The sequence below is a fragment of the Gobius niger genome (assembly GCF_951799975.1).
Source record: "Gobius niger genome assembly, chromosome: 13".
NCBI classification, from domain to species: Eukaryota; Metazoa; Chordata; class Actinopteri; order Gobiiformes; family Gobiidae; genus Gobius; species Gobius niger.
Genome location: NC_136864.1, coordinates 18239333 through 18266349, shown reverse-complemented (window position 1 = coordinate 18266349; position 27017 = coordinate 18239333). Strand labels below are relative to the sequence as shown.

Sequence of the window (27017 nt, the reverse complement as noted above, 5' to 3'; positions counted from 1 at the left end):
TGTTATATTGTGCATCTTCCTGGTATTTGTACTCATAAATATTTGAAACTGCTGATGTTACATACAAGAGGAAACATAATTTTTTAGGCTATTTTATTCTGCAGTTTTAGTTATCATTCATTTTAATCAGAAATGATAACATTTAGCTTCCTGTCCATTTTAGACATAACTTAGTGCCATTTAGACCAGTTTTTGATACAGTTTAGTCCACCTTGATCTTGGTCCAGTAGTACCTGAAAGGTTAAAAACTAAAAGCCCGTACTTTGTGTAAAGATTATAGAGCCACAGACATATTTCACATGGGAAATGGACTCTGACATTTCATTTACAAAGGTGACTGGCGCCCTCTGCCGGTTCATTGTATTAAAGACAAGAAAATGGCAGTTGATTGTGTTGGGAGTTTCTCCTGTACACTTCAGGTCAAGGGGTGAGAGGTATATGAATTTCTAAAGAAATATTTAACACCTTGTGCAAAAAAAAACACTGTCAGGTTTTAATTTCATACTGTTTATTCATCACCGGATAAAGAGTGCAGATTGAAAGCATCTTGATGAATCAGTGTTCTGGCTACACAAGATATTAACTGACGTACAGTATAAGTGCTGCATTGTTTCATAGAAAAACCCTAAAACTTATTGTGTTATTCATGTAACAAGTCACTATGGTATTTCTAATCACATATACCAATACATAATGTACACGTATACAGACAGTGCAAAAATTACAAAAAAAGACACACAAAAAAGTAAAATTGACAGAAATTCAAAGAAGCATAGCTAAAGATAAAATACAATTAAAAGGTAAATGCGTAGACCATTGGTCAAGTCAACCCTCCTTGTCCAAGATGGCTTTCACATCGGTAAACACCTGCAAAAACGAGAGCATAGATTTTAAAATTTTAAAAATGCAATGACTGACATGGTTGAACCTTTGAAACTGATTCCAGTCTTTTTGAGTGACTGAGCGTAAAGACCAGACAGGTACTCATCAACTCGTCTAAGCTCAGGTAAGAACATATCTCAATATGGGAAAAACGGTGGCCTGCTTTTTTTTAATGTGAAAGTGACTGCGACTAATACTTAAATAAGCACAATTGCACAATTTAGAACAGATACGGTCAAAGATAGGCACATATTTCAGTCCTAAATTTATGCTAAATACTCAGCGTAGCCATTGGTTGCACTGAATAGGGATATTCATTAGACCGGAGAGCCCCCACTCTGAAAGCCCATGAATGTCTCTTTCACTTTGAAACGTCCTCTGCTTATGCACCATAAATATAGGCCAGGACTTACTTCATCTACAGCCCGAGAGGCGTCCACAGTGCGCACCTTGCCTTTAGTTTGATACAGATCAATTATTGGCCGTGTAGACTGTAGGTAGGTTTGGATTCTGCATCAGAAGAAAAAGAAACTCATTATTGGGGTCAGATGACACAGGGGACATGCAGGGAAGACGAATTAGGTCAACAACGCACACACAGGTGTCTGCTGTAAAATAGGTCAGGTCTAGTCAAAGTACGTGACAAGTGAGTGAAGTCTTCATCTGTCCCAGCACTATACCTTTTCTGCAAACTCTCTCTGTTGTCATCTGTGCGTCCACTGCTCTTCCCCCGTTCGAGACACCGGTCAATGCAGACCTATGGATACCATACAATTAGAATGTCTTGTATGTTTATCAATGTTATTGCCTGTTTCAGACGAATTACTTCATTTTATAATGAACTCCCTTGACTTGAATTCCAATGGAAACTTTTACATAAAATAATGGCTAAATTGAACAAAAATAAATGTAAATGTTCCCTTTATCTTGCATTCAAGATTCAAGATTCATTTGTCAGTCAAACCATGTGACTGGTTTGAAATTATGTTTCTCTCATCCTTGATTGTGGAGCCTGGGGAGGGGGAAGAGGGGTGAGAGGGAGGGCAGGTAGTTCAGGGTAAAGCAAGTAAAGCAAAAAGTAAAGCAAAAAGTAAAGCAAAAAACAAACAAAACAGTAGTGCCTATATATAAATAACAGTTCTGTAAATGCTTCACTATCAGGTGGTGGCTTCAGAGGGTGCTCAGTGGTGCTGACCTCATTGGTGCAATCAAAGAAAAGCACAAATTTGACATCTGCTTTTCCGTCCATCACTGAATTCCATCCTTGAAGGTTGTCCTCATTACGAGGAAATCCATCTATAAGAAATCTGAACTTTTTCTCATCTTTCTTCATTGTTTCTTCCATTGCCTGAACACAGAATGTTAAATGATCTAATCAGAAGTGCTTCCAATAATATTCATGTGTAACTGGCACTAGACATACCTGCTTTAAAAGGTTGATGGTAATCTCCACAGGGACAATCTTTCCCTCCTTGATGTAGTTTGCAATAAGCTGCCCACACTCTGAGCCCTCCCTGGCTCTCTCTGCCCTCAGCAAGTCTCCTGCCGACAGGTGGGTGTAGTTGTAGTTCTGTGAGTAACACAGGGGAAGTACAAGAGTTTTATATTTACAATTTCATGATCAACATACACTATAGCATAGTCAAAACGGTTATTACAATTTAATAGCGATAAATATCTGTTTAGGCACAACTTTGTGGGGAATAAACATAGCATAATAACATCAACATGAAGCATAAGAATCACAATTATTTGGTGATTTGTTGTTCCAAGTAATGCTTGGCGTCACCCAGCATTGTGTTTTTCTCCAGTAAATTATTTAAAAAAAAGACATGGTACAAAAAAAGACGTTACTCATACAGAAATAATGAGTCATAATAAGTCCCATGGTGAATATTTGTCTTGGCTGGAGTAGTGTAACTTCACGGCCGAGTGGGTGTGTAACGTGGAGGATTGTGTTGACTTTACAAAAACAGGACCATGACCATGACCATGACCATGACGAACATCGTCTTTGGAAGAAAAATTAGTTTGTCCTAGCAGTTCAACAAGAAAGACAAGTGCCTCAACAATGGAACCGATGATAGAGTATGCAGTCACGTCCAATGGTGCTTTCGGTGTGCCCTGTATTGTACTGTACTGAAATTGTAGCTAAATTGACGTCCTGTACCAACTTTTCCCCCCCATCGAATCATTACCTAATATCTCAAGCCTAAATCTCACACACGGACAGCAGTATCCTGATGCTAAGTGGCTACGTGGCTAATTCGGGTATATTTAGAGGACAACCGGAAGTAAAAATCACAGCGTTGGAAGGAAAACCAAGGAAAAAGCCTACAGCCTACTAAAAACAAAACGCCACTACAACGATCGAGACTGTGTTTAACTACCAATCTGGAGTTTTAATTGTCTTCATACCTCTATTATTTTGGAGCATTGAGTCCCTTTACCGGCGCCAGGCCCGCCTAACACAAACACCACCTGCGGCTTCATCATCAGCGACACCCGGTAGAGCCAACGAGGCACTCTCTCAGACACAAATCCAACAAACCGGACGAACATAAACTGGCCCCAACACCTTTAGACAAGCACAAGTGGGACAGAGGGCAAAAAAAAAAAGGGACGAGCTGCTGGATGAATGCGTGTCAGCCTCGGCGACCACTCAAACAGCAGTGCTTCCGCTATTGATGCTAAGGACCAATGAAAGCTCCGGGTCACTATGACGCAGGGACGTAGCCACGCCCACTTGCGCTTGTTATTTTTTTCCTGTGCGGAGCTCGGGTGACGCCCCGCCCTTGCTTCTTCAGCATCAGCACCTTCGTCAATAAGGCTCTACCCGCGGCGAGAAGATGCTCCGGTACTGAGATTAAATTGCGGAAAGCAGGCAACAACGGGGACAAGTGGTCGAAACTAGCTGTGGGTACATTTATGGCTTTATTCTGGTCCTTTTTGCTGCCTGGGTGCCTCCATTCACGATGCACCATTCATGCATTTCTAAGGATGGAAACACAGTGTCCGGGACGCATTAAAGATCCAGCCGCAACCCTGTTCACTGAGACTCACTTCAAGCGTTTTGTCTACATGTAGGTTTGGGCGAAGTCAGGATGAAACTACTGTCCTTCTTTTGATGTGAAATTCGGGACAAGGCGAACAAACAAAAGGCAATCTGACCCCCTCCTCTGTCGCACCTGCCTGCCCTGTCGCCGCCTGACATGACAGCGGCGCGGAGCCGGGAGCACATCAGCAGGTTCAAGGGGCAAGGTGTGGACGAGTCTGGAACCAGAAGCGGATCAGGACGCGGGTTGGACCACCAGCGGCTGAGGCCAGGCCGAATTTTAGTTTGTGGGGACGAGCGCCAAGGGCAGTGCGGCACCAAGCGGGAAGACCGGGGGGAGGAGGCTGCGAGAGCTGTGATACCTCTTCCCCTCAGAAATCATCACCCAAATACCATGCTAGATGTTTGTGTGGTTCATACTTATGCCCTCTCCCTTCCTCAATAATGATGAATTAAACCGTGTCGACTCGAGACACCGGTGAAACTGGGGGACTAATGTCCATACTGTGCAGGAATATTTTGCTGCCTTCTTCTGTGGTATTGCTCGTTTTGCTCGCCTGCGCAATGGGCTGCCTCCAGAGCATCGCCTGCAAGCCCCGCATCAGACGGGAAAACATCGTGGTGTATGAAGTGTCAGCCTCCATCGACCAGTGTCCGACAGTCATAGAGGAGAACTCCCCCATCGTGCTGCGCTACAAGACGCCTTACTTCAGGGCTTCTGCTGGAGTAGTGATGCCACCGGTGCCCCGCAATGAAACATGGGTAGTCGGCTGGATCCAGGCGTGCACACAGATGGAGTTCTACAACACATATGGGGACATAGGCATGTAAGTGACTTTATGTAAGTGACAGATATAGTAAAGGCGTGCACAGTGTGGGAATAATAGGTGTATTTAAATCTTGTAGGCTGTTTTAGGGGTCACACTTTCCCAATAAGTAAACCTTTAGCCTGTAATGATTTGGTGTTTTGTTTTTGGGGTTGACAAACAATCTTATGATAAATTAGGCTAAATTCCACACACACATTGACATGTGGTTGTTTAATGCTGCAGCTACTGGTCATTTCTGTAAAAAAACAACAACAAAACAAGAAAAAGTAATTCAACAGAAACTAATATAATTGAATAGTATCATTTTCTTTTCTTCTCAAGTGGCCAAATGTTGTTTCCCTGCCTACAGAAGTAACGACCACATGTCCTCTCATGCATCTGACGGTTTCATCCCTCTCTCTGTGTGTCTGTGTGTGCAGGTCGAGTTGGGAGCTGCCCGAACTACGTGAGGGACGGGTCAAAGCCATCAGTGATTCGGATGGTGTCAGTTACCCCTGGTACGGAAACACCACAGAGACCGTCACTCTGACCGGACCCACCTCCAAACCGTCCCGCCTCACCGTGAGCATGAACGACAACTTCTACCCCAGTGTCACATGGGCCGTCCCGATCAGCAACAGTAACACCCCCATGCTCACCCACATCACCCGTGATCAAAGCTTCATCACCTGGCTTGTGGCTATGAACACCGTCACAAAGGTATGGTAATTTACATCTTAAATTCAAACAGTTGGCTACAATAAAGTTACTTAAAGATGTTTTCAACCTAAGGAAGATATTCACAATGTAAATTACTGATGACAATCAATGAATGAAATGGTTGCTCCTCTAATTCTCATTGTACACTGGCTCAGCTCTCGACTTGAAGTTTAAAGTAAAGTACAAATGATCTCTTCGTCTTGATTTCAAGGAAAACCCATAAAGTCGAAGCAGAAATGTTTCCCAGCAGCATGTGAGCATCAGATTTTGTTAAGCACTAAACACACCGCACATGTCTATATGACAGGGTGAAAACATGGATAAAGAACAATCACCAAACCTCTTGCAGCCAACTGATTGAACTGTATATTACACACACACCACCAAACTCAGAGAATAAATACAGTAGATCTGAGTGTTCTTGTATGATGTGACCTCTACAGGAGCGGATCGTCCTGCAGACGGTGCGGTGGCGGATGCGTGTGGACATCGCGGTGGACCCAGAAATGCCTCTGGGCTCTCGAGCCTCTTTGGTGGGACGTCCCTGTCAGGAACAGCCACACATACTGAACTATCAGGAGCCCATTCCACCAAACGCACTGGGCAGACCTAATGCCAATGATGCTCAAGTACTGATGTGGAGGCCGCGCAGGGGGGCTCCACTTGTTGTTATACCACCCAAAATCAATGAAGGTGTAACACACATGAAATAATGATTGTTTTATCAGAAATGAAGAATAAGAAGAAACTGTGAAGAGACAGTTTAACAGAATTTAAGGTTTAAACAGAGCTTCAGAAGAGACAAGGAACATTTAACAGAGTGCGTTTTACAAAACTGACTCAGGTCAAAGAACACTCGCTGAGGGTGGACTGCTTTAAAGAGCTCTTTTGCCTTTTAGAAATACATTGTTTTTTCATTGCACTGCTGGGGTATTGCCCCAAAACAGAACTGCATCCCAGTGTAGATCTCATTGCATGAATGAGCAGAGACTGCTCTTAATGAGCATCAGAATAGCATTTGTTTTGTATTTTTACCTGGAGACATTTTGATTGCAGGATGGAAAACCTCATCAGAGCCAACCAAGGCCTTCTCAGTACCAGAGTTTAAACAGATGTTCACTTATACAACAGAGAAAACAGTATTATACAGAATTTAGGTACAACATTTAGCTCATGCTTCCATTTGATTGTATTAAGAACATCCACATGACATAAAAAATGCTATAGTTTCACAGGAGTTTTGCTAATACACCAAAATAACTGAGCAACATGTTGGAAACTCACGTCCCGTTTGGCAAGTGAATAAATGTAGTCAGCTATGCTTTCGATAAGTGCAGTGTAAGTGAGTTGGAAAAGTGCCATACAACATATTTAAATGGGGATGAGGGCGAAACAGACAGTGATTGCAGCTGGAACAGGGCTGACTATCCATCTAGTGTTAAACACTTTATCAGTGAATCGCAGAGGGATTTAATGGGTGTTTAGGAACTCCCTTTGAAGTAATGTGTATTAGATACTGTGGTAGAAAAAGACTGGCGGCAATCAGTAAAGGTTCAGGGGAATTAGCTTATGACCCCTGTGAAAACATTTTAAATGCCCGTATCACAGCAGAATTCTGAAAACTACAAACATACATTGCAATAAATAAAGGTCCAAAAATGCATAATATCCAGTAATATATAATGTGAATGTTGGTGCTGGGTCTTGGTGCTGTTTATGCCCAGTGGCCCTTCAGTGACTCACGTCCCATCTGCGCCTCTCGACAGGTCCATGCTGCACCTTTACCATCTGTCTGTCCCATCACTACACCCTTGGCCCACAACTCCCACCTCCTCTCACATCCACAACTATGCAAATTGTGTTGTCATACGAGAAGCCAGATCAGATTTGACATCATTTTGTGTTCATTTTGTGGGATTAATTGTTGAATAAAGACAACTGCTTCTACTACGGTGTAAAATAATGAGCAACGGTTTGTGAATTCAGGGTGTCAGCTCGTGTCACTGCGGCTCATCCAACCATCTGTTGCTATAGAGACCGATTTGGTTTCCTCAAATGTGCAGCGACTGTAAGAGGGGGAAAAAAACAAAATATTGAGGGTGTGCCTGTGTGTGTGCGCACTCTGTAATAGTCTCTTTGATGCCACATGAAAGATTATGGCTCATGGTTTGAGTATAAAAGGTGCCTCTAATTTATTCATTTTCTCTTTTGCATTTAAAAAGCAGAACGTTTTGATACAAACACTCACACTGTGAGCAACAAGGTCAAAAACAGTCAGAGTATGTATCATCCCATTTCAAAGGCAAAAGCAGGGGTTGGGAGAAAGTAAACTAACATAAAATATGTAAATAAGGCAAATGCAAACCCGTAATGCAATATAAATAAGAAAAAAAATAATAATAATATTCACCCATTTTATCAACTAAGCATACATTCCAACAATAGGTTAATCTCTGCATGATGATATGTAGAACCAGTTACTGTATTTAAGTTGTGCCCCTCAAACAAAACAGCATCTGAATTGTTTTATATATTACACATTTTACAAATAAACAACATTATGACACACTTCACCCTTCACAAAAAATGTTTCACCTTAAACATTTTGGATTCAGGAACAAATATTTTCAGTACATTATTCAAGTTCAAGGTATCTACAAATAATAATAATATCCCTTTGTTGGACACTCAAAAATAACTTTGCATAGTGAGTCGAACAGAACAGAAACATGGTTCTGCTTTTCATTACAGCGACTTAAAAAAGGTAGTCTGTAGTTGCAGTTTGTAGCCCCGACATGTGCACGTTTGACATTGTTCATGCTTCTTGCGAGGCGACAGGTCTGGACCAGGGCAACACTAAGCCCCCTGGACAGACAGTATAACAACACAGTATTAAGTTCAAATACTGAGGGAGCAGCATTTCCCACATTTTGACAATCAATTGTAAACAGTATTCATTTCTTTTCTTTGTAAAAAAAAAACATTTTACCGCCCAAATGGATCTTGCTTTCAACAGAAAAACAACTGTCCTGCTCCAGATACAACTGGAAAACTGTAGAGTCCTTGAACACCTCCTTGAAGTGTTTTGTCATACTTTTACCGCAGTTGAAGAGGATGCGTTGACCTCATAATTGTACAGAAAAGTTGCAGCAATGACCAGCACTGCACCACTGAAGAATACGCTGGAAGACAGAAGAGAAATTATTTCATAAGTTACACAATCTGGTTCAATAATGGTAAAAAAAAAAAAGGAAAACATATTAATTACCTCGTTGGATTGAAGTCCACTAGTAGAAAATATGAAATGAGTGTGGACAAAATGATGGACAGAGAAGTCGCAAATCCTTTGAGGATGTTGTCGGCATATTTGATGACCACTGCTACAACTAAGCCCCCGAGAGCCTGCACATAGAACAGCACTGACTGAGTTGAAGCATTCATCATTAGAGGACGGTTGTGTTGTTCTCACCTGTAATACCACAACCACGCAGGTGATGGCGCTGTACCCTTGAAACATCCCAGATTGTCTGACACTCTCTCCATCATAGACAAGCATGCCTATGAAGCCCAGAACAAAGCTGAACAAACCTGCAGACAATGGGGAGAATACAATTGAGGAACTAATCAACTGTATGTAATATATGCAGGACTTAATCCATGGTTTATATAGATCTGTAAATATAGCCATCTCTGTGAGCATAGTCAATAAAGTTTAGACATGAATCAACTCAAGCTCTTTTAATAAAACGAGTCAAGGGCAGTCCTAAATAAAGTGTGTATAATTAGCAGACAAAACACATGACCAGTCGAGGACGCCGTAAGTCACACAAAAACCTGTCCTGACCTTTACTGTCCTGAGTAGGGAAGAACGTGCCATACACACACACACCCCACTCTCTGTTCCCACACCCCTGTTGTCCCAGAGTCCCAGCTTTCACTGCACCACTCTCTCCCGTTCTTAATGACAAAGACTGCGGGAGAATTAAGGCGTCCCACTGTGACCTTATGACCTTTCACCCCTGCAGAGCTCTTGTCCGGTGTCGTAAAACAAGATGACCTCAATTCAGAAAATGAACAATAATGACAGGGTAGTGAGGGAGCAGGAGGACCGTGACTTGTAATTTTGTTTTCATTCTGAGTAGGGCTTTGGCTCGTAAAAGTTGCCCAACTGGTTTTGAGCAAAAATCAGTGATCAAAATTGAAATACAGTAAGTTATTGATGTGTGTGCTGTGTAGTCAATAACATGCTGTAAATACATGCAGACTCTAAAGATCCAATGCAAAGACAATGAATGCTCCTAACCTGTTACTTATGCGGGGTAAACAGCTACAATCTTCGGCTAAGTGTTGAAACAAAACTTGCTGTGATAAAAAGGAACAGGGCACAAGGATTGCATCTGCAGATAAAGAGGTTTAGTTACATTGTTTTCAGCCGTTTAGTGTTTCCTCAGTGAAACCGGAGGTGGGTCAGGCTTTAACATGTACAACTTCATTTGTTCATTGCCCCGGTCATTTTGTAAACAGTTGTGAAATATGAAGGGTTTTGTGGGATTTTTCTACTAAGGAGTAAGAAATGTTCGTAACCAATCTATTTTCTACTTTCGTCAGGTGCCAGTTTCTGTGAGAGGCCAGGGCGTTTGCTGTTCATTGTTTGCTGAGTGTTTGCAGAAGGTTTAATGTGTTTAAAGTGCAGTGAAAGGCAGTGTACAGGTTTTAATCATCTTTAATGATAAGACCCTACGCACACAAGGGTTTTGGCCGTGCAAACCTGTGCTGTTGGCCTGTACAGCCATTTTAGCGGTTTAAAAAAAAAAGTTTGTCACCTGATGTCATTGTAGTGTTTTGTTTTTGGTTAGTTCGTTCCGCATTCAGTTTGTAAGGGCGGACTAACTTATCTATATACATTTTTTTATATGTTCGTTTGTCTCGGGTCACTTCCCTTCTATACCTACATCCTGCCGACAACGCCAAATGTACAAGTGCCGATTTATGAACGAGCAGAATCAGAACTAAAGTTTACGTTAGCAGTAATAGGCGAGACTACAGCCCATTTTACTGCACTGACCAGAGGTAGTTTATGATTTATACGAATGTACCACAAACATGTGTAAGGCAGGCAAAAATATAAAAGAAATATATAGATAAACTAGTTAGTCCGCCCTTCAGATTGAACTCCCGAGCACAGATGAGCACAGGACGGACTACCTAAAAACACAAACGATGAATCACAAACAAACATGGCGTGGGCACAGAAACTGGCACCTCACAGGGAAACACCAAACGTCCTATTTAACCCAGTTCCAACAGCAACACCCCGAAGTACCACCCAAAACATCGGGATATGTTTTCAAATAATAAATGTCCCCTCTAATGTCACATCTATATCTGGTAGGCCATGATGTGGCCATGAGGAAGCTCCCTATGGTTAGCAAAACTTTTATATTTGCACCTTGTTAGGTACTCAGAGCACAGTACATTGCGGATCTTTCTTCGAGACGGTAACCCTAAAGACACAAAAGCAACTGAACACTGGTCTCTCCGGCCATCGTCAATCATACCGAAATCCAGCCAAGAAATTTTTGACTGAAATAGATAGTAGAGTCGAGTACTCACTGGAAAATGGCCTGAATCAGAAAGTCCCTAAAGTAGCTCCTCATCGTGCACTCACCCAGTTGTATGTTTCTGACCCAGACACTCTGCTTGGTCTCTTTGAGGATCTTCTCGAAGTAAACGCCAGCGAAGCCACTAGACACGCAGGCCATAAGCACGGCCATCACCCCCACAAACCGTGAACTGGCAGAGAGCACCTTCTGCTCCGACTCCCCCATCGATTCCGTGGGCCACTGTGAAGGTCACACAGAGGGTCAACGGTGACTCCACTACTGCTGAACACATGGCCACACCTGTACCTGTACTAAAGTAACTCCAGCCATCAGGACGAGCAGTGAGAGCCACTGGTAGAATCCCAACTTCTTTCCCAACATTGAGACTGAGAAGAGCGCCGTGGTGAGGATCTTCAACTGGTATGTGACCTGTTTGAGACACAGTAGGGTAAGAGACTATGCCCAGTCGCTCTGGAGCTGAAGAAGGTCTCCCGCCCAAGTTCAAGTTGCTCCTCTAAGGCTTTCTACATGTCATATAAATGGGAAACTCAAGTCACAGTCTTTAAAGGAATAGGCCACTGTTTTTACATACTGAGATATGTTCTTATATGCACCTTGACTTTACTGCACAGACGTCAAAGTGCCCCTAAGGTATTATTACACCTTACAATATAACATAATATAATAATCGGCTTAGAAAATCGACCTGTTTAATTTTGTCTAACTTCACCCCTTTGGAGCTATAGGAACATGCTGGGAGAGGCTAAAGCTAACAACGTTTTTGGTCTATTTATGTGAGCGCACGTAAATAAAGAACATATCTCAGTATGTAAAAACGGAGGCCTGTTCCTTTAAATGTGTCAAGAGTCATCTTGGCTTCTAACTTTGTGCCAGCCCTAAGCCCAAGTTCAGAGAATGAAGCTAAGGCGCTAAAACGAACATGTAAAATGTATTGTGCAAATCAATGCCCACAAGAAGGCAGAAGTCCTCAGAATTAAAACGGTGAACATACTGATCAAATTTAGCCCCCGAGCCAATATTCATTGTTAAAATGATTATGATCAATAGAAAAAATGGTCTATATGTGTACAGCTGTGTTTATAGCCTCTTGTTTTTGAAGCAGACAGTAAATACTTCAGTACTTTAATGTTCCATTTGAGGCTGTAGATGCCATGGAGCCAATTGCAGTAACTGTGTTAAAAAACACTGGATTGTGGACAGCATTCTCATCATCATTTGACTTTTCCATTCCCACTGAACTACTAAAATACATTTACCTTGCTGTAAGTTTAAACAGACCTGTACACAGATGGACAGTAAAAATGGATGAATCTGATGAGCCTACAGTCAGACAGCTCAGCGATAAATCTCATAACAGAGGAAAGTGCAAGCAGCATATTTGAGAGCAACCTGATAGGTTGCTGCGTCGAGGTTAGACAAGGCCACATAGAGGAGGTTGTTCTGCAGCGTGTAGATCCCAGCAGGTACTGCCAATTTCAGGGTCTCTGACGATTTGCTCACTATCTCCTCCTTCAGCTGCTGGTTCATGGCCCGCACGCTCCAGTCTGCAAAGAGAGAGGGCCACCCAGTGAGAAAGTACAACAGACATAGGGAGTACATTGTTCTGACTACTACACTCCTCTCTACTCAGTGCAATGCTTTATATCTGAACAAATACAACAAAGACATATTTTATCTCATAAACTTGAACAAATGGGAGAGTTTTCTCTGATGATGAATGATGTTGCTGGAGTGAAAGAAATAGAGCAGGGGGGTAAATTACTTTTATTCAGGACAAACTTGAAAGGAACGCGATATCACAAGACACTGCATGATCTTAGGAAGTTCTCTGCCTGTGGAGTGGTCGGCTGGACTTAAGATTATATCCTCCGCCCATCTGCTCTCGCCGATCATCCAGGCGAGACGCAGAACGAGCATCTTGTCAACGCGAAAGTCTAGTCTAAAGCCTGTGTTTAGTAACACTTGTAAATAAGATTTAATTGAATTTTACATGATGTTTATGGAAGCAGTTTTTGTTTTGATTCTGAAACATGTTGTCTAATCAGAATTTGAATTAAGCTCTGTAATGGGCTCCTCAGTCCTACAACTAAAACTAACAGGCAATATACACAAAATGACCGCCGACATATTTTATGATTTTACTGCACTGTAAATAAACCATAAACCAGTGAGAGCTCATGCCGCAAACCTTCCATTCAAACACTTCCCTCCCACACATACAAAGGGCAAACTTACTGTTCTGCACAAGCACGATGATTGTGCATGCAGTGATTTTGAGCAGTTCAGCTGACACCACAGCAGCTGATGGCAGGTATCGGGGACCGTCCTCTTTCAGGGTCCGAGAGTACCGCATGGTGAGGACCAGGGAGGTGGTCTGCAGCACGAGGATGCCCAGAGACAAGTATTTCAGCCTTTGAGATTGAGGAGACGACAGCACCATAACAAGGGCTTCAGGGACAGCCAGAGAAGGCGGAGGGGAGGAAACCTATGGAAGTAGAAATAATGGAATCAGTGTCCATTGCTTAATTACGTACCTGCACAATGTGAGGCTTATATCTGAAAAACAGTTTTACGTGTGAATGATGTGGCATATTGTTTACTGTTTATAATACTGTTAGGGGACATTTTGCACCCCAGTGTGCCCCAGTGCCATAACTTTCAGGGAGGCATCCCACTCCAAAGGCCTATAGTTGGGGCAGAATAGAAGATGATTAAATTTATTATGTCATATCTGTATTTTATCTTTGGTATAGTTAGCCGACTAAAAGAAAAGCATCTGAAAGCAAGTTTATGACAAGTCTAAAGTGTTCCATTGCACAGCTGTGTTTTGAGACAGGTGTGTCATTAGAGGTGCTTTGAGAACCGTCAGTCTGAGGGAGGTGTTTAAAGATGGCGCTCAACAACACGAGTTACACCGACACTGACATCCAGAGGTGGGCAAACATAGTTTACATGGAAGTACATGTATCTGAGTAATCTCATGACATCATAATACTTACAATCATATTTTGAAGTACTTGAGTAAAAGTCTTTAAGTGTCTTCTTATCGTTTTCTCTGAATATTTCCTATTTTTCCACATTCTTCTTGCCTATTCTATATTATTCTATTCTATTCTGCCTATAGTAGCGATACTGTTACTCTGAGTGCACATACCCACGTGTCCTGAGTGATATTCCAGTATGGCCTGGTACAACAAGAAAATGTAAATTACAAACACGCTGAGGCCAGCTAGAACTCAGGTGACACACACAGGACATGAGAAAGCAGGAAAAGGTTAGTCATTAAGCTACGTGCACAAATTAAGGACCCGGAGGCACATTTTTCAAGACGACGACCTGCTACAAGGTCAAGCATACAGTACCCGCCTAAAGTATGGAAACACTTTTTTTTATTTATTTCTTTTCTTTAATTTCAGACCATTGTACATTTTCACTGAAGGTATTAATTTAAGAATGAACACGTATGGTTTATGTTTAAAGCCACACCACACATCCCAGACTGTTATTTTGAAGCTCACTGAGAAAATGCCCACAATAAATAGTGGCAATTTCCCATGTGTTCATTCATAGTTTAATGTCTTCAATGAGAATCACACAATGTAAATAGTGCTGAAAATAAAGAAATGCCAAAACATAAAAAGTGTTTCCAAACGGGTATTGTACATCTACTGACAATAGTAAGGAGTGCACACCTGTAAGTGTAAACTTTGGCCCTTTTGTTACTGCAAGTATGTGTAAACAGTCAGGGCTTAAAATAAAAGGGTGTAAAAGACATTTTCAGGTTCATGGACATAACCACAGTAGACCCTTGAAATACACCTCTCAGCTCAAACTAAAACATAATGCTTTCTACTCCAGTACCTTTTACAGCAAAAAACTCCTCCAAACTACAAACAGGTGCTGTTACTGCAGTAGAATTAGCGGCAGATTAAAAAAAAAAGGTTAATCATTTATATTGTCCTTGTTATCATTGCGTTTTCGATTTAATTTAGATAGATCACTTAGCATTTTAGCAGGAAACTCAAACAATAAAAGCTGAAACAAGTCAGTTCAACAAAATAGAGGCCATTTACTTTACACTGTGTTCTTGGGCTGCACAAAATCACAAAAACTATTGTTGGTGCAAAATCCTAAAGCAGCCCTAAAATCTAAAATCTATCCAAACAATATGTACAGTTAATAAAATAATTACTATACCACTGCTCCAGACTCCAAAAGACACACAGGCATTGTGATTTCATCGTTCTCTTTTTCAGTGTACAACATATCATGGAATCCACACAGCAAGTGGCTCTCACTTTACAAGACGCAAGCGACATGTATTGTCTTTTTACGAGATAAAGATGATGGGGGGTTCAAAGTTCACAAACCAGCGCCATATGTCACTCGCAATTAAAGTCATGGAGAGGTTGGCTTAGGTTAAGGGGAAATTTGTCTTGGACTTGCCATGCCGTGGTTCCTGTATTGCACATTTCTTTAATTTATGCATGTTTGAGAAATCCTGTATTTAATCGGCTTCCTTCTTAGGAGCTCGAAACGCTTGCCCGTCATCAAGCATTTTGATCTCTGAAGAAGCAGATTTGTTGGTGCTTTTTTTCTGATCATTTCAGCGTTCAAATCACTTTCACTGCATATCATTTCTTGCCGTGAAACTAATCATGGCTTTCTTTCTTCTGCTTCTACCTGGCCTGTGTGAGCAGAGGGAGAGTCAAAGTGTTGTGTTTGCTCAGTTCCTTTTACCTGTTCTTCCCCCTATAGCTTTTAAAACCTGTCATCTGACCTGGATAATTTTCATTAGAAGAATTTCTCTCTTGAATGCTTCTTTTCTATCATGGAAAACTCCTGGACGACCGGGAGCTTATAATGCAAACATGAAACACAACACTAGGTTTCTAATCTGTAATAGGACTTTTAATATAAGGCATACACTTTTGTTGCGCCGCTTTGGGAGGACATGAACGTTTGGAAGAAGTAAAGGTCAGAGCTGTAACAGGACAAGCAAACAGTGGAGTTCTTATGCACAGCAGAGGGCAGAGCAGCACAATCCCCGCCTTGTATTTGGCTGAGGGAAAACCTACAACTCCCTCTGAGCAGGTACAAGCACACTGCTGCTGGTTGTTCAGAGAACTAACTGGGCACTGTTGCAGATACAGATGGTTTGAGCAGTATTTCTAGTTTTTATATTATAAAATGCAGAAGTCAGTGTAAAATGTTACCTCGAGAAAAAAACTCCTTAGACCTTGAGCTTGTGGCTTTGACAGATAATTAGCCCAGAGATAGGTAAAAACAAATAACAAAGCCTTAAGGTTTGAGCCTCCTAAGAAAGAAGAGACAGGTGGGTCTGAGGTGACTTTCACATATGTGCCAAGCAAATCTCACAGCTGGGTTAAGGCTTCAAAGCATTTAACAGAACTACAGTTATGTATTTACATAATGAAACACCTTGTTATCAATGAATATCAAACCTCTGATCCTCAAAGAGCACTTGCTGGGCAATTTTGGACCCTTCGATGCACTCACCCATCCCGTCCACCAACCTTTTAATATACCATTGAGATTCCATCATCTCCAAAAGAACTAATGACACAATTTTAGTATCAGGCAAATTAATAAAATACAAACAACTTAAACAATGTCAAAACTTTGTGAACACCCTGAACATTCTTATTTTGAGGACTTTTATCTTCTAATAATAAACACAGTGATTAGGGTTGGAGTTGGATGTTCCAAATGACGTCTCGTATAAACATTGCTCTCGTGAGATTGACAAGTTAAATCCTTTTTTTGTTTTAACCCAAGCATTGGACAGGAGTTACATTAAAATCATGATTTTAATGGATTGTTCCTTCACGTTGCTTTGATGTGACAACTGTGCCCGACTTATCCTTGAAACCAACAATAAGTATCAAAGTGCAAACATTTCCACTCAAGAGGCATACTGAAAGGGACTTGATTATGGACTATAGGCGCCTATTGATTCAGAACACTTAGTCACAGACAGTTATTGGCTCGCTAACTTTCGCCAAATATTTTTTTCTGCAATTTTATGGAAGACTAACCAAAGCCATACATTGAATTTACAGAAACTGAACATACATTGAGGAAGCCTTAGTTTTGGCTTCTCAACTGCAGAGAAAATGAAGAGGGGGCTTTTATACTTCAAACAGACCAGAAACGTAAAAATATAAGACACACATAACCTCTTGTTACTTCTGAGAAGATGTGAATTTGATTAGTTCCATTGGAATCAAAAGGTCCAACACGCCATTATCTATTGCAGTTGACAAAAGCAAATATCTGACTCAATATTACCACAAGGACATTGCTTTAGAGGCGTGCCAAGTGAGAATTTTGGTTAATCTCAATAATCATCGTGGAACTTTATAATGGTCAGATTTACAGCCACATCTTTGACAGAAACATCACCTAGTTTTGGACAGTGGAAGATTTTTATGTGTAAAATGAAATTGAAGAAAGGCATTTGTTTTAGTTTGAGCTGTGTGAGGTTTGTCAATGGTCCATGAAGGACATTGATTTGAGGACCCCCTTGAAAACAAGTTGATTCAGTTCATGGGGCTGATCCTCCAATAAAAATATGTCCATAGATGAATAAGCCACATATGGCTATTTATTTTTAATGTGCAAAAATACAATTGAAATCGATTAATATGAGTATTTTTCCCACTCCCATATCGTCCAGCCCTAAAACCCATTAGTGCACAGTATGTGATTCAAATAGCCTTATGGAACTGGCAGCGCACTTACAAACACGAGCACAGAATCAGAAATGATCTAAGTCAAAATCCAAACTTACGGCGACAACGAGAAAGAAGGCAACACGTGGACAAGCCAATGCAGAAGGACTCCCCGTGCAGTGTCTCCCCACATGCGCTCGCAAACAAGTACCGCTAAAGTTGGCTCCAAACTATCACTCTGTAGCAGCTCCACAGAGAGTAGACTCGCAGTGACAGCTACACTCAGAACTATGTGCGCGCCAGATGTGTGGCGATGGTGGTGACGCGACACCTACTGGAGGATAGCAGGTAAGATACACTAAACCACCAAGATGTTATAGTGTTATACTGGCTTTTTTTTTATCTCAGGAAATAGCCAAAACAATAACCATTACCCTTTTTTGTGTTTGTTCCGAAAGACGCTGAAGTAGTCCATTGGCTTGAACAATCTTAATCAACCGTGTGAACATAATGTCAATCCGTGTCACAGATTGCGATTTGTTCCAACAACATTTCACCAACAATATTGAACAGTTTGAAATTGGTTCAATGGTTCAATTGATCCATCTTTATTATTGATCTTTGGGTTCATTCTTCAGATTGGTAAGACATCGTTATGATCTGTAGGGGGCGCTGCTTTTCGAAGATCGTTTCATGCTCTCGGGAGGAAAAAAAAGAAGAAATAGTCCACGTGCTTCCGGTTTTACGTTGATAACTTCCGGTTTCTACTTCCATCAAAAGAGACGCACGTTCAGTCAAAACTATCTTTTGCAAAATCGTGACCATGGTTCGTAAACTGAAATTTCACGAGCAAAAGCTACTGAAGAAAGTCGACTTTATAAACTGGGAGGTGGACAACAATCTTCACGAAGTCAAAGTGCTACGAAGATACCGCATTGAGAAGCGAGAGGACTACATGAAGTAAGACTTGATTCACCTACTTATTCCTTACATTGAATAAAATATGTGGTATTGGCAGCGGCCTTGATATAGGAGTGACGAAAATACACGTGCCAGGTTGTGTTTGTTACAATTTGAGGAAGAAAAAAAAAAGAAATTAAGTCCTTGCTCTTCTTTCTTTAGGTACAACAAGCTGAGTCGTAACGTCAGAGACTTGGCTCAGAGAATCCGGGACCTGGACGAAAAGGACGGTTTCAGAGCTCAGAGCACACACAGGCTGCTGGAGAGACTGTGAGTCCATCAGATTGATTCACACTTGATAACCCCATAGATTTACTTCACGCTGTTCATTTGTTTTAGGTACAATATTGGTTTAATTCCCACCAAGCAGAATCTGGCCCTCACTGAGAAAGTCACAGCCTCCTCATTTTGCAGGTCGGTTATTTTTTTGTTTTTTTTTACAGTCTAATTAAAAACATAACATGAACTGATTTAATCATCTTTTTTTTTTGCTGTTTTTAGGAGGCGGTTGCCAAGTATAATGCTCAGTCTGCGCATGGCTCAAAACCTCAAAACCGCCATCACCTTCATTGAACAAGGACGTATCCTTCACAGAATGCATTACCTGCACTGTAGTAAACATGTAACGCCAAGGTCATATTCAAAAGGAATTTCCTTAATTCAGTTTCAGATGTGCGTGTTGGTCCAGAGATTATTACTGACCCAGCTTTTCTTGTTACAAGGTAAAATAATTCAAATGTAGTAAAAACAGTAAGTGTACAATGTGTGCAATAATCTGTTTGTCAATTGGCAGAAACATGGAAGATTTCGTGACTTGGGTGGATTCCTCTAAGATCAAGCAGCATGTCATGAACTATAACGATGAGGTATTCAGAAATATTTTACATTTGAAGCATACAGTAAATTGTGCTACATTTTTTTAACATTTTTTTTAATACGTTTTACAGAGGGATGACTTTGACCTTGTGGCGTAATTTTGCCAACTCTGAGACGAAGTGCATTCATCTTTTGTGGACAAGGACGTCTATTCAACACACCGTAAAACAAAACTTTAATGCCATTAGGAGCGAGGCACACTGGATAAGTCATACTTTTACATGGATTTTCCAGCCCATCCACTACGCCACCATCGATTTATACCCTGGCGCCGTTACTGAGCCTGAGCGCAGCGGCTTCTGCCTCAATGGACTGAGTTGCATCAATTTTGCAGCCTTGAGGGTGGATCTTAAGAATGATCAAAACCACACACCTGATCCAGCAAGGTCCTTTCTTTTTGCTTTCCCCACATCATACGTCTGTCCCTCATATAGATGTGTAGATGTGTACCTTTGACTCCGGTCTTAGGATTTAATGGACTTAGCAGAGGCACAAGGACTACATGGACTGAGGATGTTTGCTCTGGATTTGGCCTTTTGTGAACAGAATGTGATATGTAGTGTTTTCTTTGTATGACAGAGACAAGAACTGCATAACTTGTTAGAAAGTTTTATTTGATAAATATATCTCCTGTAAACATCTCAAATCCTTTGTCACAGTTAAGACTTTTACTAAGACCCTGCATTAACATTTCTGGTACTCCCAGTGCTCCACCCTTTCTATATATTAAAAAAAACACCTATAGAAAGTAAACAATTTCCCAGCTTCACACAAAGAGACCTAAACCGGACATGTTGCTTGGCTTTAAAGTGAACATGAAACCAGGTAAACCACAAGTGATTAAACGACAATTGTAAAAAAAACCAGTTCGATCAAAGTCCATATCAGAGCCACCAAAAGCGCACGTAGATGATGAGCGTCAAAAGAACCACAGCGGCGGCGGCCAACTTGGCATATGTGGAGCGAGTGTTGAGGTATTTTGCATCACTGTGGTACTTTTTTGCTAATGAAGACAAGTTGCTGGCTTTTGTATCTAGAGCTGAAATTGAGTGAATTCGTGGATCAGCGTTTGTGTAAGATTCCGGAAATGGTGACCAAATTCAACTTACCAGAAAGGGCTTCCCCGCGTTGCAGAACTTCCTCGATATTTGCTACCATTATCCTCTGGACGTCCTGCAACTCTGTGTTGATGCTTCCCATGTTTCTCCTTGCCCTGCTGTCGACATACGTCTTCTTTGTTTTTTGGATGTAATTGTCTGGAATAAATTGAAGCAAACAGTTGAGGCACTGGAAAAAAGCATTTAAGAGAAAAGTAGACTTTTATCTTACCAAACTCAATAAAAGAGTAGGGTCTGGTCACTGTTTGCACTTTCCTTCCATATTGATCAAAGAACTCGCTGTATAGATCATCCAGATATGCAAAAGCCATCTTTTTTGGAAAGGACGCCTCACACAGGCACAAATAACACACTCCCTCTTGTATTAAATAACTGAAATATGGCACAAAAGTAAATTACAAGTAATATTGTGTTAATGCAGATACTTTGGTGAGGTTCAGTGTTTATTCTTACTGAAAGTTTAAGTTTCCAGCCTCCAGTGTGCACCGGTCAGGGCTCTGAGCGTTCAGTCTGCGGAAAAGCTGCTTTGCTTGACTCTGGTACTGCTGGAGATCCCTTTCAAACTGAACAGGTTAATCAATTATATGTGGGACAAATACATGTTGGAAGGCAAGCTTAACAACCAGCACCAAAAACTGCTCCGATTATTAAAATGATCTGAATGTTGAAATAACTACATTTAGGTAAGCAGAGTTAGTATAGTCCCTTTAACACGTTATGGCCTGTACATTTATTGAAACTATATAAAATATGACTCGGCAATCAAGTTTTGATACGACTTAAGAATTAGGGCCACAATGATTGTTATTGTTATTTTTTTCTTAAGACAAAGTAGATGAGTGTCGTCTGTTTGCTTTGATCAGACTTTGACATGTACCTGTTCGTCTTCCTGAATTGACGCGGCCAGCGGCAAACCGTCTGCCACTCGGGCCAGCATCGTCAATAAAATCATCGCAACTACACTGTCTGACTCAAAACTACTATCGGTTTTGGTCTGTGAGTAATAAATTACTGCCAGGAATCTTTGGACTAAAGTTAAAACAAGTGTGAAGAGCGGAAGTCCTGGAGTGCACCACCTCAAGTCTTCCGTGTAGGACAAACAAACTAGGCTATATATATATATTTATTTTTTCTTCCCACAAGGTAATAAACAATGTAAAAAATAACCCCCAAAAAATTTCATTGGAATCATCGCTCCCGTAAACGTTATTTCTGTGAAATGGTCTGATATCCGCCGCGACTTCCTCGCCGGGTTATTTATGATGGCTATGATTAGGGCTGTGCTCTGTGCGCCCCCTGTCGGTGCAGCAGAAAACTGCAGCTGCAGACAGACGGTCGGCATCACGGCTGAACAGAGAGAGCTGCAGCTTATCGGCTCCATCCGAGCATCTCTGGTCAAGACCAATACAATGCGCCTGGGCCATGGACGAACCTCAAAGGTAGATTATTTGATTCACCGCTCCGTGATGTCCTGCCGTTTAATGTTAGGCGTGTTTTGCTTTAGGCAAAACACCCTTTATTTTTCTTAAGTGTTTGATTTAGTTGTGTTTTTCCCCACCAAACTATAATAGCATACTATTGGTAATAACTGTTAAAATCGGGTGATTTTTCACGATGTTCCTAGGATTGCACTCAGATTCTACCAGAAAGTGATCTGTGTGATTCGATTCAATGGTTTGTCCCAAGCATCCGACCGGCAGACACTGTTGTCCCGGATCAATCACCCCTCTCCTCCAGGATGCAGAGCTCATTCAGGGCTGTGGACCACAGCACATGGACACACATCATGGAGCCATTTTGCTGGGGCACTCGAGGCATTATAATTTTTGAGCGTTTAGTATTATTTTACTTAAAGACTCATGCCGAGAGCTGTGCTTGGCACAGCGGCACCGACAGATTGAAAGGCCTCATTGTTGTGAAGCAGCTGGCACTGATCTGATTGGTTTCCCTTCAACGCAGCATGTACCAAATGAAGTCCTCTGTTTTATGTCCTTTTGTCACAAACCGATTTGTTTTATTCCAAGGCAGACCATAATTGTTTAAAACACATAGGCCGCAAGGTGCAGCTGGATTATGCACTCACTACACCTTTGCATCTCAAACAGTGGTACGTGCGCCACTAGGGGCACAATGACCTTATCAGGTGATACTCGAACATCTGTGATTTTTTTTTTTATTGTTATTATTTATAATTATAATTAATGCTTCAGTAAAGCATTCAAATTTACGTTTCGTCCAATTTAGACCTTATTTATCTACATTCTTGACCCCTTTTGACCCGGCATATACTGATCTCTTGATCAGGTACTTGGATGGGGATAAAGGTGGTGCTTGTGAAAAGAACCACTTCATTAGACAATATAGGAAAACATACAATTCACTATTTAGTCAGATCTCCACTAAAATATGAAGTTTATCTTAAACAAAGGCCGTATGACCAGAGATACAATCACTCCATTGTTGTGCTTTGACCACTTTTCCGTCTTGTTCAGGTACAGAATGTGTGAGGCTCGGGGCTGAGGAGACTCATTAGGAGATGGGCTGTACGTCGGCCAAACAGGTGTCTGCAGTACCCAACGGAGAGGAGGAGAACAGCAAAACCCAAAGCAACGGGGACCTCCTCTCTGGTCAGTCACAGCTCTTTTGTTTTGGCTCAGAACAAAGCAGTTTATGACTATATTCTAAAAAATATTGTGATGTAAGATGTGACAGGAAAATTACCATTGTTAATAATTCATATTTTCTGGTACACGTAGATAAATACAGCAAGAAAATAAACTTTGCAACTATAAAGATTAGGTTTCAGTATTTTGAACTATGTATTTAAATATATTTTGTGGCCACTGCATACTAAAACAGTTCACCCACACTGTCTCCAGGTGTACCTGACAACTACAGTCCAATGTGGCACGCTTACATGTATGTCGTAGCACGTTCACAAATCTAAACCAGTGTGCTGAATCAAAAAACCGCACAACTGAGTAGTAGTAGTACGCTCACCGACTTTATTTGCTTCACCACAAAGACGTTTTAAATGACAGTGACAATATCTGAAGATGCATAAACGGATTTCAATGCTTAAATGTTCAGTATGTGTCTGTTCAATAAGAAGCACAGTCTCATATTTAAATAAATAGGTTAATTTAAAAAACTGAAAAATATTAAATCAATACATGTTTGTGGACGGCCGCTCCTGGGTCCGGAGGCACTGCCCTGGTATTATCATAATCGTGATGTGAGCTGGGAGAATATCTGCCGACACGTTTCTGTAATATTTCTGCTGCTTTGTCACAGATGAGTACAAAATGAAAGGAGTGGAACAAGTGAAGTACTTCAGTGGAGAAGAGGGAGGAGAAGGTGACACTCAAGACTGTACGGTGCGTCAAAGTTTAGTTCTTTCTTTACACTGCTGTAGAAAAAAGAATGTACTCATTGATTTCTTTTATAGTAAAATAAGGAATGATGTATTGTTCGGCACAAGTGACACTGACATTTGTGACATACAGGAAAACAATGCTCTGCTGGGCGCAGCTGAGCCGCTGGAACAAACCGAATCAAATGGCGATGGAAAGATCTTGTGAGTTTAACATAATATATAAAATGTGATAGATTATGTTCACATTTGTGTTATTGGTTCTATATTTGTCTGCAATGGTGTCTCCACAGGAGCATTCACTCGTCTGAGAGCCAGCAGGAATTCTTTAAGATGTTGGATGAAAAAATAGCAAAGGTAAAGATCACCTTCATAATAATGCATGATATTGTCCAGTATGAAGCTTTAGTTACATGTAGCTTATGTTATTGTGACCCATTTGTCTGTACACCTCACAACTGATATTTTAGGGACGCGACTACTGCTCAGAAGAGGAGGATTTGACGTAGCACTGTGTCTTCAGCCATGAGGAACTGTAATGTTTTGTTGTGACCGTCCAGCTCATGCGTACGCCTCAACGACTCTATGTTGACCAGCCCAGAAACTTCTCAATCCACTGCGATTCAAAGAAAAGACAGGTTTACTCATGAAGCCATTATTGGGGAAAACAAACATTTCGGCATGGACTGAAAACTTCCAAGATGTAAACAGAGATATCTAGTATTAAGACACACCGGAGAAACTACCAATTTGCCTCTGAAGATTTATTTTCAACAGTATACATTTTGTTTGTGTTTTTGGTTAAGCCTGTTTTCCTAGCACTGTGTTTTTCTATTTCTGTTACAAATTTGAGTTTGATCTCAAAAGACTCAGGGCTGTAGTATTATCACAACTCACATTCGCACATGTACAAGCATCACACAAAACTAACTCCATTGTACACACTTCAGTCACAGTCTGTTCATGTGTTATGCATTTTGCATTGCAATAATTAAAGCCTTTTTTAAATTTAATTAACAAATTGTGAAGAGTGCATTTTGAATTCTGTGCTGATATAATTTACCACATTTGTGTCATATTCCTGACTTCAACCCTTTAGCTGGACTAAATGTTCTCAACTTTTCCACCTACACTAGGCACTCAAAGAGCTTTACAGCAAGGAGCCACTCACACATTCACCAACGTATGCAGACACTGGAGTTGTCTGCGAGCTACAGGAAGTGAGATGCAAAAAGGCACATTGTTATTGTTTATTGAAGAGAATTGCCTTTGGTTAGTACTTTTTATGTGGGGAAAAATATTAGTATTTGACCTTTTAGTGACCCAGTGCCTGTATGACAACCTTGCTTTCTCGGTGGCCTCTATGACGCTCCAGGATCACTGCTGATAGAAACGTCTCCATGGTTACGCATCCACAAATAAATATATATTTTATCTTTCGCAACCATCATAATAGTTGAGGTCTTGTCACGATTTTTGTCATTTTACCAAAGATATGCAAACATTTTCACCCTGCTCACAAAACCAGGTCTCTAGTTCGAGTCCAGCGCTGCACCTTGTTATTCATTGGGGCTGGTGCCGTCTCTTTCTGTGCTGCCGCTGTCCCAAGTCCTGGAAGGGGCCCACGGGGGGCTCGGGTGTCACCAGTCCATTGGTGATCCTTTGGTACACAAGAGTGGAGTCTGACGCCACAGCGCACAGCAGCATGGGAAAGCCTCTGTCCAGAACGCTGCGTATACTAGACGTGAGGATGAAAAAAATATCAGCTTTGCTTCATGATTGTTGTGAGATTGGTCATTGAATTTTTTTCACTGACAGGGACAAAAATACTTAAATCCTCTGCTTTCATTTCAGTTTATACCCAATAGCAGATAACCATAATCCAGTATCCAACAGCGTTACGCAAAAAGCACAACAGAATTATTACAATTAGTTCGACTCTTCCCAGGCCATTGTTGCCCTGGGTAGAATCATGGCTGCAAATCTACGCCATCAGCCCCTCTGACCACCTCCAACCACACACACAGCAGTCACCCGAGCAACAATCTCCCACCCAGGTACTAGCCAGACCTCGCCCTGCTTGACTTGCCAGATGTGCAGAGATCTGTATTTTTAATGTGTTATGGCAATTCAATAATTAGTACATTTTCACTCTGTGGGCTACTTTTAAGTAAAAAAAACAAGAGAACTACTTAAACTCCAGCAGAGACTCTTGTGTAACTAATCAAGTAAAGACAGAGTTATTTCACTGAGACATTTCGGTATAATTAAATAAAATGACTGCGTATCCTTTCTGTATTTTACTACATTTGCGTAAGTCCAAAATAAACGCATACAAACAATACATACAGTACTTGTCATCCCTCACCTTCTGTGGCTGATGGTCTGATGGGCAGACAGAGGAAGTACAGAGTGAATAGGCCCCTCTTCTTTCTCTCTCGCCTCCAGCAAAACCGCCTGCAGATCTGAGCTCTTGACACAGGACACTTTTCTCCAATGACGCACTGGAAAGGATAATATGGATAAAAAGCAGTTCTTCACACGTGGTAGTGGCATCTGTGTGAGTTTGATTGTTTGCTCACCCTCGGTCAGATCCATGTAAACCAGGAAGGCAGCGTGTATCTGAGCGCTGTCCTCCACTCCAAGGCTTTCCATGTGACGATACTACAATTATCAGCAATGTTGGTTATCATTATGAACGCCCTGACGAGAAACACCGCGTAAACTCACCACGGGGTGCAGAAGGATCCAATTATCGACTGGAGCCGGAGCCGTCATTTTTGTACAAACAACCTGAACTTTCTTGGTACAAAACTACATCAATACATATTACCAGCCGCCTGTCTGAATAAATAACATTGTAGCGACATGTTGAAGTTTACAGGTTTTGATGTTTGCCGGGGTG

General features: G+C 41.3%; 7 protein-coding genes across 7 annotated transcripts; 3 read left to right on the top strand and 4 right to left on the bottom strand.

The window, feature by feature from the left end:
* Positions 1 to 523: 523 nt before the first annotated feature.
* On the bottom strand, positions 524 to 3562 carry cmpk (cytidylate kinase). Its single transcript, XM_079570269.1, has 6 exons — positions 3301 to 3562; positions 2306 to 2452; positions 2078 to 2230; positions 1563 to 1639; positions 1296 to 1392; positions 524 to 867 (listed from the first exon to the last, which is right to left on the bottom strand). The coding sequence occupies exons 1-6, from the start codon at positions 3442 to 3444 to the stop codon at positions 826 to 828; spliced, it is 660 nt and encodes a 219-aa protein (XP_079426395.1). The 5' UTR covers positions 3445 to 3562; the 3' UTR covers positions 524 to 825.
* A 79-nt stretch (positions 3563 to 3641) lies between these two features.
* fam78ba (family with sequence similarity 78 member Ba) lies at positions 3642 to 7413 on the top strand. The gene is made up of 3 exons (XM_079570268.1): positions 3642 to 4764; positions 5187 to 5466; positions 5910 to 7413. The coding sequence occupies exons 1-3, from the start codon at positions 4433 to 4435 to the stop codon at positions 6177 to 6179; spliced, it is 882 nt and encodes a 293-aa protein (XP_079426394.1). The 5' UTR covers positions 3642 to 4432; the 3' UTR covers positions 6180 to 7413.
* Positions 7414 to 8481: 1068 nt separating this feature from the next.
* slc35a3b (solute carrier family 35 member A3b) lies at positions 8482 to 18031 on the bottom strand. The gene is made up of 8 exons (XM_079568978.1): positions 17905 to 18031; positions 13326 to 13575; positions 12480 to 12634; positions 11376 to 11498; positions 11135 to 11309; positions 8936 to 9054; positions 8735 to 8868; positions 8482 to 8648 (listed from the first exon to the last, which is right to left on the bottom strand). Exons 2-8 carry the CDS (start codon positions 13528 to 13530, stop codon positions 8555 to 8557), a joined length of 1005 nt encoding a protein of 334 aa, XP_079425104.1. The 5' UTR covers positions 13531 to 13575; positions 17905 to 18031; the 3' UTR covers positions 8482 to 8554.
* A 505-nt stretch (positions 18032 to 18536) lies between these two features.
* On the top strand, positions 18537 to 20415 carry imp3 (IMP U3 small nucleolar ribonucleoprotein 3). Its single transcript, XM_079568966.1, has 7 exons — positions 18537 to 18745; positions 18908 to 19015; positions 19085 to 19159; positions 19247 to 19326; positions 19416 to 19467; positions 19539 to 19611; positions 19693 to 20415. Exons 1-7 carry the CDS (start codon positions 18609 to 18611, stop codon positions 19717 to 19719), a joined length of 552 nt encoding a protein of 183 aa, XP_079425092.1. The 5' UTR covers positions 18537 to 18608; the 3' UTR covers positions 19720 to 20415.
* A 51-nt stretch (positions 20416 to 20466) lies between these two features.
* Positions 20467 to 21800, bottom strand: sec22ba (SEC22 homolog B, vesicle trafficking protein a). The gene is made up of 5 exons (XM_079568965.1): positions 21617 to 21800; positions 21193 to 21302; positions 20951 to 21111; positions 20731 to 20877; positions 20467 to 20660 (listed from the first exon to the last, which is right to left on the bottom strand). The coding sequence occupies exons 1-5, from the start codon at positions 21689 to 21691 to the stop codon at positions 20506 to 20508; spliced, it is 648 nt and encodes a 215-aa protein (XP_079425091.1). The 5' UTR covers positions 21692 to 21800; the 3' UTR covers positions 20467 to 20505.
* Positions 21801 to 22046: 246 nt separating this feature from the next.
* LOC306972188 (uncharacterized protein C1orf21 homolog) lies at positions 22047 to 25380 on the top strand. Its single transcript, XM_079568708.1, has 6 exons — positions 22047 to 22178; positions 23232 to 23366; positions 24034 to 24116; positions 24246 to 24316; positions 24406 to 24469; positions 24583 to 25380. The coding sequence occupies exons 2-6, from the start codon at positions 23276 to 23278 to the stop codon at positions 24619 to 24621; spliced, it is 348 nt and encodes a 115-aa protein (XP_079424834.1). The 5' UTR covers positions 22047 to 22178; positions 23232 to 23275; the 3' UTR covers positions 24622 to 25380.
* tsen15 (TSEN15 tRNA splicing endonuclease subunit) lies at positions 24608 to 27017 on the bottom strand. Its single transcript, XM_079568707.1, has 5 exons — positions 26843 to 27017; positions 26695 to 26776; positions 26481 to 26616; positions 25668 to 25850; positions 24608 to 24728 (listed from the first exon to the last, which is right to left on the bottom strand). The coding sequence occupies exons 1-4, from the start codon at positions 26888 to 26890 to the stop codon at positions 25676 to 25678; spliced, it is 441 nt and encodes a 146-aa protein (XP_079424833.1). The 5' UTR covers positions 26891 to 27017; the 3' UTR covers positions 24608 to 24728; positions 25668 to 25675.

What these genes read in the sequence shown, in the direction of transcription:
- cmpk (XM_079570269.1), bottom strand. Translation starts at nt 3,444, where the DNA reads ATGTTCGTCCGGTTTGTTGGATTTGTGTCTGAGAGAGTGCCTCGTTGG. An exon ending in AATGCTCCAAAATAATAGAG is followed by an intron (nt 2,453 to 3,300) that starts GTATGAAGACAA and finishes TGTTACTCACAG; the next exon opens with AACTACAACTACACCCACCT. An exon ending in CCTCTCGGGCTGTAGATGAA is followed by an intron (nt 868 to 1,295) that starts GTAAGTCCTGGC and finishes TCGTTTTTGCAG; the next exon opens with GTGTTTACCGATGTGAAAGC.
- fam78ba (XM_079570268.1), top strand. Translation starts at nt 4,433, where the DNA reads ATGTCCATACTGTGCAGGAATATTTTGCTGCCTTCTTCTGTGGTATTG. An exon ending in ACATATGGGGACATAGGCAT is followed by an intron (nt 4,765 to 5,186) that starts GTAAGTGACTTT and finishes CTGTGTGTGCAG; the next exon opens with GTCGAGTTGGGAGCTGCCCG. An exon ending in CTATGAACACCGTCACAAAG is followed by an intron (nt 5,467 to 5,909) that starts GTATGGTAATTT and finishes TGACCTCTACAG; the next exon opens with GAGCGGATCGTCCTGCAGAC.
- slc35a3b (XM_079568978.1), bottom strand. Translation starts at nt 13,530, where the DNA reads ATGGTGCTGTCGTCTCCTCAATCTCAAAGGCTGAAATACTTGTCTCTG. An exon ending in CATCGTGCTTGTGCAGAACA is followed by an intron (nt 12,635 to 13,325) that starts GTAAGTTTGCCC and finishes CTCTCTTTGCAG; the next exon opens with ACTGGAGCGTGCGGGCCATG. An exon ending in CTGGAGTTACTTTAGTACAG is followed by an intron (nt 11,310 to 11,375) that starts GTACAGGTGTGG and finishes TGACCTTCACAG; the next exon opens with TGGCCCACGGAATCGATGGG.
- imp3 (XM_079568966.1), top strand. Translation starts at nt 18,609, where the DNA reads ATGGTTCGTAAACTGAAATTTCACGAGCAAAAGCTACTGAAGAAAGTC. An exon ending in CACAGGCTGCTGGAGAGACT is followed by an intron (nt 19,016 to 19,084) that starts GTGAGTCCATCA and finishes CATTTGTTTTAG; the next exon opens with GTACAATATTGGTTTAATTC. An exon ending in ACAGCCTCCTCATTTTGCAG is followed by an intron (nt 19,160 to 19,246) that starts GTCGGTTATTTT and finishes TGCTGTTTTTAG; the next exon opens with GAGGCGGTTGCCAAGTATAA.
- sec22ba (XM_079568965.1), bottom strand. Translation starts at nt 21,691, where the DNA reads ATGATTTTATTGACGATGCTGGCCCGAGTGGCAGACGGTTTGCCGCTG. An exon ending in CAATTCAGGAAGACGAACAG is followed by an intron (nt 21,303 to 21,616) that starts GTACATGTCAAA and finishes TAACCTGTTCAG; the next exon opens with TTTGAAAGGGATCTCCAGCA. An exon ending in CTACTCTTTTATTGAGTTTG is followed by an intron (nt 20,878 to 20,950) that starts GTAAGATAAAAG and finishes AATTTATTCCAG; the next exon opens with ACAATTACATCCAAAAAACA.
- LOC306972188 (XM_079568708.1), top strand. Translation starts at nt 23,276, where the DNA reads ATGGGCTGTACGTCGGCCAAACAGGTGTCTGCAGTACCCAACGGAGAG. An exon ending in CAACGGGGACCTCCTCTCTG is followed by an intron (nt 23,367 to 24,033) that starts GTCAGTCACAGC and finishes GCTTTGTCACAG; the next exon opens with ATGAGTACAAAATGAAAGGA. An exon ending in GTGACACTCAAGACTGTACG is followed by an intron (nt 24,117 to 24,245) that starts GTGCGTCAAAGT and finishes TGTGACATACAG; the next exon opens with GAAAACAATGCTCTGCTGGG.
- tsen15 (XM_079568707.1), bottom strand. Translation starts at nt 26,890, where the DNA reads ATGACGGCTCCGGCTCCAGTCGATAATTGGATCCTTCTGCACCCCGTG. An exon ending in GGATCCTTCTGCACCCCGTG is followed by an intron (nt 26,777 to 26,842) that starts GTGAGTTTACGC and finishes TGATAATTGTAG; the next exon opens with TATCGTCACATGGAAAGCCT. An exon ending in TTACATGGATCTGACCGAGG is followed by an intron (nt 26,617 to 26,694) that starts GTGAGCAAACAA and finishes TATCCTTTCCAG; the next exon opens with TGCGTCATTGGAGAAAAGTG.